General features: G+C 37.1%; 1 protein-coding gene across 1 annotated transcript in view; it reads right to left on the reverse strand.

Moving 5' to 3' along the window:
- Positions 1–13,429, reverse strand: part of LOC106878400 (protein spire homolog 1) — an 81,071-nt gene that overhangs the window by 59,078 nt on the left and 8,564 nt on the right. Inside the window, exons 2-3 of the mRNA XM_014927596.2 lie at positions 9,513–9,568; positions 5,401–5,538 (exon numbers count right to left, since the gene is read on the reverse strand). Coding sequence (XP_014783082.2) covers positions 5,401–5,538; positions 9,513–9,568 — 194 coding nt within the window. The remainder of the gene's footprint in view (positions 1–5,400; positions 5,539–9,512; positions 9,569–13,429) is intronic.

The raw sequence follows: 13,429 nt of genomic DNA on the forward strand, positions 1-13,429 counted from the left end.
CTGCAATGTGGTACATAAATTGTCAAGTAAATGAGACGCATCTTTGCCTCCACTGATTCACTTGCAATGTGTTGAGTAAAATTATTTCGTTGCAGACCTCCTTTGGGTCTTTTTATTATCCCTACGACACACATAGTCCCCAGTTGGTAACATTGATTTCAAGGCCCTCCTAGATGAGAGACTGGCATTCCACTTAATGTCTATGTTCCATGCTGGCATGGATTGGAGAGTTATTAATGTAGAAATATGGTATCGTAGCTACTAACAGTTGAGGGTTGTGTAGTCTAGACGGCGTTTTTAGATTTCATTATTCTCTTTAACCCGGGCAAAGCCGGGTATTTCTGCTAGTATACTATATGGACTGCCAATGCAAGTTGAAATGTTACCAAAATATACATCTGAAAGTCCAACAAAGCTAAAGAGATACGGAGCTAAGTGTTCACTAACAACATTCATTTTATGCTTGACGAGGAGTTTTGCCTAATGCCAACAGCTGATTTAATACCTTAATATATGAACTGTCTCATTCAGAATGACACCTCTTTAAAGTTTAGCTTGTAAAATCTGATCCCTTACGAGTTTTTTTAGAAACACAGAGCAAAAGAGAAAAGAAAAAAAGCAATTCAATGAAAAGACATGGACTATATCTAAAAAAAAATTCAAGAACAAGCTGGCCTAAATCCCATACAAAGTGGAACTTGTAATTTATAAGTAGCTACATAACAGGAGTTTGTTAATACAAGTGTGTGTGTGTACAGGTTTCAACTAGAAAGAGTTAACTCACTCGTAGATTGAATATATTGACAAAAGCTTAGTGCAGCATTTTTGTGTGATGCCTATGTCATACCACTGATAAGATAAATAACTAAACGGGGATCCCTGACCCCAACACTTCAGAAGAGTCGGGTTACAAGAAAGGGTAAAGAAAGCTTACATGTACTTAGTTACTGACATTCCAGCAACAGGGCTAGGGTTGAGTTAAAGCAAAATCTACAAAGCATTTATAATAATCACAAACCAGGAAGTTTTAAAAGCTGTATCAGCCATAGTTATTCAAAACAACAGCTTCTTATTTAAAATAAACCCAGAATAAGGCCAATATTTTTCTAAATAATCCAAGTATATAAATATCTTTAATGAATCTGAGAAAGCTAATTCTATAACTGAATATCTTTACAGCTTGAAAAATTAATATTTCACACAGAAATATGTTGTTCCCCCAACATCGCTTGACAACCGATGTTGGGGTGTTTACATCCCCATAGCTTAGCGCTTCGGCAAAAGGGACCGAAAGAATAAGTACTAGCCTTACAAAGAATAAGTCCTGGTGTCGATTTACTCAACTAAAGGCGGTGGTCCAGCATGGCTGCAGTCAAATGACAAACAAATAAAAGAATACACACACACAATTTCTTTAACTAGCAAGCAGCTCATTGCAGAAATTAACAGTCATTTAATAAAAATCTTAAACTCCATTTCCAGAGGAACATTAGAAAATGGTCTGCTTTGAATTTTTAAAACTTTTGGTTGGTGATAAATACATTGGCAAAAACAAAGCAGAGCAATAATAAAAAGGAAATGACTTTGCACAGAAATGGAAGAGATGTCATAGAGCCCCAAAATAGCATTTTGAACTGGAAAGAAAAAAAAAATAATCTTAAAATTTGATAGAAAATCTTGCAACAATAAGGAACCATCATCATCATCATCATTAGATTTTCCAAACTCATCTTGAAAACAAACTCAGGGCCAGAAATTTTCGAAGAAATGAAATGAGATTCTAACTTCTATACAAGCACATAGACTAAAAATCAAAATTTACATTCAAAACAAGCCTCCTGAGTGGCTGTGCCTTTTATATAGGTGCAGGCGTAGTCTATAGGCAGAGACGTGTATGTGTGGTAAGAAATTTGCTTCCCAACCACATGGTTCCAGGTTCAGTCTCACTGCATGGCATCTTGAGCAAGTAGCTTCTACTTCAGCCTCAAACCAACCAAAGCCTTGTGAGTGGAAACTGAAAGAAGCCAGTCATGTGTGTGTGCGCGAGACAAACCACAGTTTGACAACCAGTGTTGGTATGTTTATGTCCCTATAACAGTGGTTTACTACTTGATAACCGGTGTTGGTGTATTAATGTCCCTGTAACTTAATGGTTTGGAAAAAGAGACTGATAGAATGAATACCAGGCTTTAAAAAAATAAAAAGGTGTTGGGGTAGATTCATTCACCTAAAAATTCTTCAAGGTGGTACTGCAGCATGGCTAATGAATGAAACATGTAAAAGATAAAATATCTAAGACTTAAATGAATTGCCAGTATAATGAGCAGACTCGAAGGAACCCGTAGAGAAACTGGACAGTGTTGGATAAATGTCCTATTAGCTGACTGGACTTAGCGAGGGAAAATATTGCGCATATTTTTAGCCAAGAACTCGCCTCTATAAAACCACAGGCGTCATTGAAGAAATCAATGAATGAATAATACCAGAGTTCCTATGTACTGCAAAATATTCATTTAGAGGATGGAAGAGGCTAACAAAAGAAAATTGTTCTACGTAAGTTGTATGGATATCATTTCTTTGGACATGGTTATGACAAGCTAATAACCGACACCCAATACAACAGTGATAGCTCTGACTTCTTTAATCAAAAAGACGTCTATAATGTTACCTGATATTTGAGAGTTGTACCAATCTCCCAAGAGAAAAGCAGTATCTAATACATTGTTTATCCATACATTCTTATCAGTGATTTTGGGTGTTGCATTACATTGCTTTCATTAATATGTTATATTATCAGCTTCAGTTTTGTAAAAGAAAAATTTATGCCGCTTTCTCAATCGAGGTTTGCAATTTGTGTAAAAATCAGTCTTAGATTCAATATTCACTTCAAAAAATATTTTTTTGTTAGTGTTGTTATTAATGTTTAGTAACAACAGTTATCTCAAATAAATGTGATATCATCACATCAAGACAATTACCCCCCATAGGACAATCCCCACCCCTGCCCGATACCAACTACCCTCTAAGACAATTACGCCCCTTGGTTAATTACCCCCTCTCCAATAAAGTTTTAAATCATCATCTGTTGTCCTTAGGGATTATTATCCTAGACTCGATATCACAGTGATAACTAAAAGAAATTATTCAAAATATTCCCTAGCTATGAGTGTCCTTCTTCTTTGTGGTACATATTGTCTTAATGCAATATCCATTTTGGAAACAGTAGAGAATTCAAGGGATTGAAATGTGAACTGAACAGCTCGATTAATTATATAGAAGCTCCACTGAGGATTTAATGCAGGTTTCTGGGTTTCTCTAGTGAAAGCATTATCATTGTTTAACGTCCACTTACCATGCTGGTATGGGTTGGGAGGCTGCACCAGGCTCCAATCTGATCTGGCAAGGTTTCTACAGCTGGATGCCCTTCCTAGCACCAACCACTCCGAGAGTGTAATGGTTGCTTTTCATATGCCACCAGTACAGGGGCCAGTTAGGTGGTACTGGCATTGACCATGCTCAAATGGTGCTTTTTATGTGTCACTGTCACAGGAGTCAGTCTGGCAGCACTGACATCATTGGGGAATATTCTTGGAAAAAGTTCAATAAGGAATTTCTAGCAAAGAGGAGAATAACAAGATTTTCAATTCCAAAATGGAATTATTAGGATCCCACATGAAATTGCCATCAAATGACACAACTAACTATGCTTTCTTAGAATGAAAATAAAACATATTTTGCAAAGCTTTCAGCTTTGCCTATTCACAGCATAACTTAACACATCAGCATCAACAATGGTCTTTAAATAGTCAATACTGACTCCACAGCACAGTTCAATTTGCCTAACACAGTAATTTATTCAAACATTGCAGCATAGATTTCGATATAGTTACAATGCTCCATTTGTAGATATCAATTAATTATACCATAACTAACTGTTGGTCCATTTGCAGTAATTGCCAAGACTGGCACAAAGTCAAATAAACACATAACCTGTTCTTCCAGACAAGAAATATATTCAATCCTGTTATGTAAATAACAATGGTCTTGGACCCTTTTGTAGTTTTTTCTTTCTTCAGTAGTTGTTTAGCCATGATCAACAGGCAGGTGGTCAGTCATGTAACTAAATAAAACCCAAAGCCACTGTTTCAGTCATATCATTCTTCCACTGATATGCAGGGTTTTATTCCATAGAGTATTGCATGGTAACACACAACTGATAAGGGTCAAATGGCCAAATAAATAACTAAATAAATCTTAGCTACAAATACTGATCTATATCCTTAACCAAAATCACTAAACCTATTGCTGTAGATTAGATATTTCTAACTGCTCTGCTGCAGCATGGATGCAGCACAAGTTTTGAGATAGAAAATACCAGAACATTAAAAAAAAAAAATTGTTAATGCACCACTAGTGCATATAGATTCATTGTCAGCAATCAATAATGCACACATCATCAATTTTAAAACGGTTTCCTTTTATTTTAGACATATCACCCTCACTCTCACATCTGTTTCTCCATGTTTGGATGGGTTGGAGAAATCCTCTCCAACACATCATCCCATTGTTGCATCCTTTTGCCATCTACTTTGTGTGGCTTAGCTTCCTGAGATCAACCTTAACCACTGCTACCCAAGTGTTTCACAATTTTTTTTTTTTTTCCAGTCTTGAATCCTCATACCCGATTCTCTTGGCATATTGCCACCCACCTGTCATCACCCATATACATTACATCTCCACACCAGTGTAGCCAGAACCCTTGTACACTGCATTTAATTCCTTTTATACCTCATTTTCCTCTCAATTCTTCAATCTCCCATCATTTATGCATGATAACATTATATGTGTAGCAAATCCTGCTTGTCCCATTTCTTTCCAACTTCCACACATCTACATTCAATGCCCATATCTCAGTATCATGCAGCATTGCAGTTCATAGCCAAGCATCATACAATCTACCCTTATCAGAGAGAGAGAGAGAGAATCCTTTGTTGTCAGCAGAGGTATTACTTTCTCCACCCTATTCTCATTCCAGTCACTATGCTTTCAGTGAACCCTCCCTCACAACTCTTTTTATTCACAATCATCCTACCTTTGATTCCATTCCACTTAAATCCCCCAGGGTACGCTGAATGGAATTTCTATCTACTCCTCATCTGTATATTGACAGTCATTTCTTTGATGCTATCAGTAGCTTTCTTTCCTATTCACTAAAACATTAGTTTTCACTAAGTTTATTCCAAGTATTGTTTCCATATCTGGCATCTTTTCTGTAAATACTCCATTGACCCTGCTATAAAAACTAGGTCTTCAGCATATAGAGAACAAGTCTTAAATATCATTATTATGGCATAAGAGGATGAGGGGATGGCTAAGAACCAAGCTTCGGTGAACACTTACTTGCACTCCAAATTCCTCACTAAACTCCTTGCCAAATCTCACTTTGCTGACTGCATTTCTGTACAAGGATTGCACTTCCCTGACCAGCCACTCTTTCTCTAGTTTCTCAATAACCATCAGACCATAGAATGTGGTACTCTGTAAATGTTGGGTAGAGAATCTTAATATCGACTAGGAACTAGTCTTGCAGTTGCCACACTATGAGGAGCATCAGTGGTTCTCGGACATGGAACAAAAAACTATTGGGTTGGTGCATAATTATTGCAGCTTTTTTACAACAAATTTTATTCAACAAAAACAATAACATGTAACAAAAACATCTTTAAATGATTATTCTAGACCATATTCATCATCTACTTCAATTACTGCTTCCCATTTGCTTGGCAGACAGTCAGACCATCATTTAAAAATGTTTTTGTTAAAAAAAAAAGCCGCAATAATTATGCACCAACCCAATACCAATGGTGGGCCAAAAAGTTTAGCACTTTTTTCAATGTCAAGGATTGTAAAAGTTTTTTAAAAAATCTCTACTTGACATCCATCCAATCAAACCTGCATGGATGTAAATTTCTTGGTGAAAAACAAACTTCATTCTTTGTCTGAGTTTTGCAAGATTCATCGTGTAAACTGACACTATAGACTGAAATACAATCAAGTAAGGAAGCGTCAGGTTGACTGGCTGAGAGGGCTCCTGCTTATTGTTCTGAACATTAAGGTGTCAGCAAAAAATTGTCACCTAAAAATCTTGCTAGTTAACTGATATTTAATACATGGCAAAGTTTTTGTAAGACAGGGGGGAGGTGAGAAGAGATGCAATTACATTTCTGATGACCCAGAAGTGAATATTAGGACTGATTACGATACAAGAACAGGTACAGCATCTAATACAAGAACAGCCTCGGAGTTCTGAACTGAAAAGTTAAAGAGAAGAGAAGCCAGGCAAGTTCATGCTCCTTTTAAAGAATAGACAAGGTTTGGAAAGTGAGCAGTCTCTTTGTCCGAACAGAAAATTGAAATTACAGAGAATTTGTTGGAAAGAAAATCTAGATGAAAGAATAACAAGGTGGAGTTTGTTGTTGGATTTTAGTTTCTGAGATGATGAAAAGACAGACAGACAGACAGAGAGGGGGAGAGTGCATCTGAAGGCCAGACTAAAGTGTGCCTGTGAGTAAAAGGGTAAAGGGCAAAGACCCCCCCCCCCTTCGGTCATGAATGACCATGGGATTGCACCAAGTAAGTTAACCTCTGAGGCACAAATCTGGACAAGGTTGTTTATGGAAGACTAACAGTCACCTATGCATACCAGCCTCCCCTCTCCTCACTACTGATGTTATCCAAGGGAAAGGCAAAGGGGCCGATACAGCTTGGCACCAGTGACATCACAACTTATTCCTACAACTGAATGAACTGGAGCAACATGAAAAAGTGTCTTGCTCACGAACCCAACACAGCTCAGTCCGAAAACTGAACTCACTACCTCATGATTGCAAGTCCAACACTAACCACTGAGCCATAGTATCTTTAAGCTAATCAGTTAGGTGGCCCTTTTTTGGATGCATTCTAGAATATGTGTCCTCAAAATACAATTTACAATCTTAAAAAGGTAATAAATATTAGATAATGTTGTCCTAGCCAGAAATAAAAAAAAAAAAAGGTGGGACGGTCATGCTGGAGTTCTCAATCAAGAAAGATTTGGGGTTAAACAATAACTCTACTGATTTCACTTCTAACTGGAACCTCACTTTCAACAGCCTCTTCACAAGAACTAGATAATTATATTTAGCCTTTGCACTTAGTAAAACAAGATGTTGCTGAAAACTGTCTCAAGATCAGCAAAAATATTTGTAACTGTCTCTTAAGAGATATGGTGCCTCTGGGTTACACATTTTGAGCCAAAATGCAGACATCCTATTCAACTAAACTCTCTCATGAACTTAATTTTTAACATAACTTGATTTATTAACATGAGATCTTGTTATTTTTTCTTCTAGCTCATATCTTATCTTTATAGCGTTTGACAACTGTCATTCTCCGCTAGTCTCCAATAATATCTCCTGAAATCCAATATTCACAACAATAAAACTTGGCTTTCACCAAAGCCAAATACACTTCAGCTCTGAGCAACGGCTAACTCTAGACAATCTAATAAGTTGCCAAGTGCTGTTGTCATATCCAAAATGGTAGACTGTCTTATCTGCCTTCAATTATTTGCACTACTGTATAGGTGCAGGTATGGCTGTGTGGTTAAAAATCTTGCTTCTCAACCAGGGAATCTTGGATTCAGTCCCACCTGCACAGTACCTTGTCAGTGGATTTGGTAGACAGAAACAGAAAAAAAGCCTGTCATATATGTATATATGTACATATGTGTTGGTATGTACTTTTGTCCTGACATCACATGGCAGTTGTAAATGAGTGTCACTGTTATAGAAGTGAGGTGGTTGATTTTCAATCTTCTGGTAAAAAAAAAAAAAAAAACTGGTACAGCTATGGAAAAATATTGGTTTCAAATTTTGGGACACAACCAGCAATTTCGGGGGGTGGGGTGGGGTTAAATTAATTACATCGACCCCGAATAATCAACTGGTATTTATATTATCTACCCTGAATGGATAGTGGAGGTGTAATGGCCCAGTGGTTAGAGCAGCGGACTCGTGGTTTCGATTCCCAGACCAGGCGTTGTGAGTGTTTATTGAGCGAAAATACCTAAAGCTCCACGAGGCTCCAGCAGGGGATGGTGGCAAACCCTGCTGTACTCTTCCACCATAACTGTCTCTCACTCTTTCTTCCTGTTTCTGTTGTACCTGTATTTCAAAGGGTCAGTCTTGTCACACTGTGTCACGCTGAATATCCCTGAGAACTATGTTAAGGGTACACGTGTCTGTGGAGTGCTCAGCCACTTGCACGTTAATTTCATTTCGGTATACAGTATACTTAGTAAAACCAGTAAAGACACAACTATCTCTAACTGCCTACTATGTACTGCCATACTTCTCTTTACTTATAGTGACTAGGTCATTCCATTCATCCCATGGGACAGGTGTACCATTATTACTAATTCTCTACGATGTCTCCCCTTTTAAGTCTTTCTTAAGAAGTGTCATTTCATCTAGTGGTAATTTTTATTTTTATTCACCCCACTCCCTTTTTGAGTTTTTCCATATAATTTAGAATTTTTTGTGTTAGGCATCTATTTTCAGGAACTCTGTAGGTTTTCTTTTCCTCTCACTTGTGTGCCTGGGTTCAATCACCTGCAGTGGTGTTGGTACTTGGAACGTATCATACAACCATTCCATCAGCTCCTCCAACTTCTTTGGCACACTCTCCACGAATCTCTTTTTCAGTCGGTTCCTGGGTCTCTTTTCTATGCCTTTTCTACTTTTTACCCAATCAATGAACTTTGCTTACGAAGACCTATTGAGGCAAGTGAAATCAAATCAAAATCACTGACATGGCCGATGACAGTACCGCCTGATTGGCACTCATGACAGTGGAATGTTAAAAGCACATTTGAGCGTGATCGTTGCCAGGACCACGGATTGGTTCCTGTGCCGGTGACACATAAAAAGCACCATTCGAGTGTGATCATTGCCAGCATCGCCTTACCAGTACATGTGCTAGTGGCACATGAAAAATCCATTCGAGTGTGGTTGTTGCCAGTGTCACTGGACTGGCTCCCGTGCAGGTAGCACATAAAAAACACCTTTTGAGCGTGGTCATTGCCAGAACTGCCTGACTGGCCCTCGTGCTGGTGGCATGTAAAAGTACCCACTACACTCTCGGAGTGGTTGGCGTTAGGAAGGGCATCCAGCTGTAGAAACTTTACCAGATCAGATTGAGTCTGGTGCAGCCATCTGGCCCACCAGTCCTCAGTCAAACCGTCCAACCCATGTCAGCATGGAAAGCAGACGTTAAACGATGATGACATTTTATTTATGCATTTGGTAATGACGCCATCTTCCCAACTCTGCTTTCCATTTCTGTAAGCCCTCACATACACCTTTTCACCAACTTTAAATAATCTTGCTCTGCCTTCCCTGACACACTCCAAATCCCACTGCATTTCACATGAAAGTCTTGGTTCTGCAAAGATGCCTTGGGATACAACTCACTTTACCTTTCATTGCAGTAAATTTTGGTCTGAAACATTCAACTCCTACACCAAAAACTACAGTGGATAAGCAGGAAATTTTATCAAGGTGAAATTCACAGTTAACAGCTAGATGTTTTTCTTCCTCAGACATATTTACAAAATGCCAGCAGTGAACCTACTTTGGGATTCCTCCTGAATCCACAAAGAATACTTTGTGCTTGTAATACCATGCCATCTCTCTCTTAACTCCAAAACAGAAGACTTATTTCATATTCTTACTATTATAGTATACATAAATACATAAGCCTATATATATATATATATATATATATATGAGAGGTCTTGGTATCTAGAAGACCCAAAGAGTGTCAGGTAACGCTAAGTAAGTGCTATGGACAGACTGTAGTTAAACTCTTGGTTTGATAATGATACAAGTGAGGAGTCTAATGTGGGTCTTGTATTAGCATGCATATATATGTACACACACACAGGCAGTGTATAGAGTTTTGTAAATTCAGGTAGTATTATCCTTAACTCATAATACTGGGTATATTTAGGACAAGTTTCAAGGTGCAGAAACCTTTACAACTAAGTGGTACCAAGATTGAGAAAAAGGCTTTTAACACCACAGACACATAAAAATAGAAATGGAAAGTGTGTTTCGTTTGGTAAGAGAGTCGTAGAATTAACATGATCAACAGAAAAAAAAAACACTTCATAAACCTTCAAAACAATTATTTTTAACAGATTAAGAAATCATATGAAGACAGTGAAGAATAAGGTACTGACTGACAAATTAGGAACCCTTAAAGTCAATCAGAAAGTTACTAGTCACTTCTAGGAGACAAAAATAAAACCTAATCTTTGCAAATCCTAACCGAAAACAACGAAGAGAGGACCTGGCCAGATAGATTATCAGAGAGTTTGTGATGCTAAAACATCAACTATTCTTAGCTGCTGCATCTAGCTAACATTCCATTTATATTTATACTCATATTACTTGTACATATATTATTAGTTAGTTATCTATCCAGTTACATAGTAGCAAAATGCTTAGGTAAACAGTAAAGTGTTTGTTCTAAAAACAAATTTATACTCAAGAAAATTCCAGATGACAGCCAGGTAGGTAAACTGATAGGTGAGAGGTGGTCTCTATTATCAAGTCATTCAAACACCAACTGCATACTACAGGTTACTTAGTTCTTAAATAGTATCAAAGGATATGGAAAAGAAAAACCTCCAGATGGAGGAAAGGGGGGAATCTCTGACCAGATCATTATAGAATACAAAGAAAACTATTAAAATATACCAAAGGGCTTACTAAATTTTCCAACAGATTTTCAGTAATAAAAATACGTCCACCACTCATAATAGAAAGCAGATTATGAGGATTTAAGATTTTTAACTTTCAAGAAACTGTCAAAGTCAAAACAATGGTCAGTTGAAAACTATTTTAATGGATGGAATCTCAAGTAATTTTTCAAAAGCATTTTTGATGTGAAGAAATTTAAAAAATAGGGTAAAATATAAACATAAAAGAAATACAATTTCAAACGTAAATTTTGTGGGAAACTTAAACCTAAAGTATTGAACTGGTATGATTTTTTTTTTTTTTTCAGACTAGGTGTGAGTAGCTATACAGATGGCTCTGCAGAAACCTTTTCCCATCTACTCCAGGGTTCGCAATCCTGCTGCAAACTGCAGGACAATCTCAAAAGTGCAGGTGACATGAAGAATGAAGAAAAAAAAAAGAAAAGGTACCCAGCCCACACTGTAAAGTGGTTGACATTAGGAAGGGCATCCAACCGTAGGAACCATGCCAAAGCAGACAGAGTTTGATGCAGTCCTTGGACACATTGGTTCCTGTCAAACCATTCAACCCATGCCAGCATAGAACATGGACATTAAACGATGATGATGATGTCAAGTTGAATTGAACACAACCAGATGTAACTAAATACCCCAAAGCCCATTATTGGGACTGCTAATCCACTCCCTTCCATTGTTTGAATACAAAAAGTGAACTGAATAGTCTTTTACTGGTCCCAGCCAGTTGGCTGCAACCTTATTTGGATAATGCCATCAAACTGTTGGACTGACCAGTAGAGCTTAGTTCAAGTTGTAAAATTTGATCGTTTTTAAACTTTTGAAAATGTCAATTCAGTGAGAGGTGGTGGTTTATAGTATGTCGGTTTGGCCAGCAGCACTTGAATAATTCTATGGTATCAAGATAAATCTGAAAAACCATGCCGAATCAGACCTTACCAGTGTTGGTGCCACATAAAAGCACCCAATCCACACAGTAAAGTGGTTGGTGTTAGGAAGGGCATCCAGTCATAAAAAGCATGCCAAAGCAGACAGTGGAGTTTGGTGCAGCTCCCCAGCTTGTCATCTCCTGTCAAACCAGCATGGAAAACGAAAGTTAAATGACGAGGATGAAGATTCCTTCAGTGTTCTCACCATAGACTTCTTGCATTTATTGTTGGACAAACAATACTAAAATTTACAAGTTTCAACACGTAATTTTCATTTTAAAAGATGGTAGAAAATGTTTAGAGTAATACGACTGCTGCACTGAGTAGGTAACTTGACAGAAGATGTTTTTTTTGTTTCATCAAATTGGAACATGTTAATGCTGGCAAAAAAAAAATGTAACGACATTAATCAAGGTAAAAGTGTCTGTAGTTAAAGTCTATGTTCAGAATCTGAAGCTAAAAGAGAAAACAAAATACGTTAGCAGATGTTTAAAAGCAGCTTTGCTAAAGTTATTAAAAGTTGAGATCTGCAAAGTCTATAAAGTATAGTTTCTCAACATTGAAATATAAACTTGACTAATTAATACCAGTAATAAACCAAAATTTACACTTTCTATATAATTATTCCGATTAAATTTAATTGAACTGTTTTCTTTATAGAGAAAAAAACCCCGATTCAAACGAACTTAGCATCGATTACATTGTTGATTACTTCTAAAAACAACCACTTGCAAATGAAGAACAAGGTCCAGCGATACTATTGACCCCACTACTTGACCCATACGTCATTTTATCGACCCAGAAGGATAAACTGGCAAAGCTGATCTCTGCGGAATTTGAACTCAGACATAAAGAGCTGGAAGAAATACTTCAAAATATTTCTACCCGATGCTCTAATGATTGTGTGCCATTTTTTTCTTTTTTTCCCGTAATGAAATGTCAATATGAATAACTAGAAAATGTTCGAGTAAAATGTATTCATGCGAGTGTATATATGACAGAAGGAGTCTACAATAAAACATGGGGGGAAAAAAAAAACAAAAAAAAACGTTGGTTGCGCTAATACGAGGAGAATAAAATGACAAAATAAATTCAAATAGTTAGGATAATCTGAAGCCAAAGTATTGTTTACACACGCACACAATAATATAAATAGATAAAAATAAAAGAAATGAACTGAACGAATGAATGAATGAATGGCGAGTGCCCAGTAAATAAGTATACGCTATGCGCAATTACTATCAATGGAAGGAAAACGTAATGGAAATGAGTGAGGTTGAGAATGCAGAGGAATGAATGATGAAATGTCTGCACAATAATACCATATCTAATGGATCTGAAAAGGTTGAAGAAGAAAATCAGAATGGAAACTAGCTGTCATGTGAAACACATCTGAGAATCAGAAAGGTTACTGAGTGGTGATATATCTAAGTTTATCTGATAAACAATACACAAATGCACTTAAATGCAATATGAATGAATGTCAAATGGTCATGAGATTAGCGAGATAATAAACGAATTTGCAAGAGAATGTAGAAGAGATTTGGAATCGGATCATTACACAACATCAAGTGTTGTTGTTGTTGTAATGCAAGGCTGGTGATATTAAACGAGACCTAAGCAGGAAAATTGTGACAAAAGCAGCGGGAAAAAAATACATCGCAAGTGAAAACAGTTACAA

This window comes from Octopus bimaculoides, chromosome 17, assembly GCF_001194135.2.
Source record: "Octopus bimaculoides isolate UCB-OBI-ISO-001 chromosome 17, ASM119413v2, whole genome shotgun sequence".
NCBI lineage: Eukaryota > Metazoa > Mollusca > Cephalopoda > Octopoda > Octopodidae > Octopus > Octopus bimaculoides.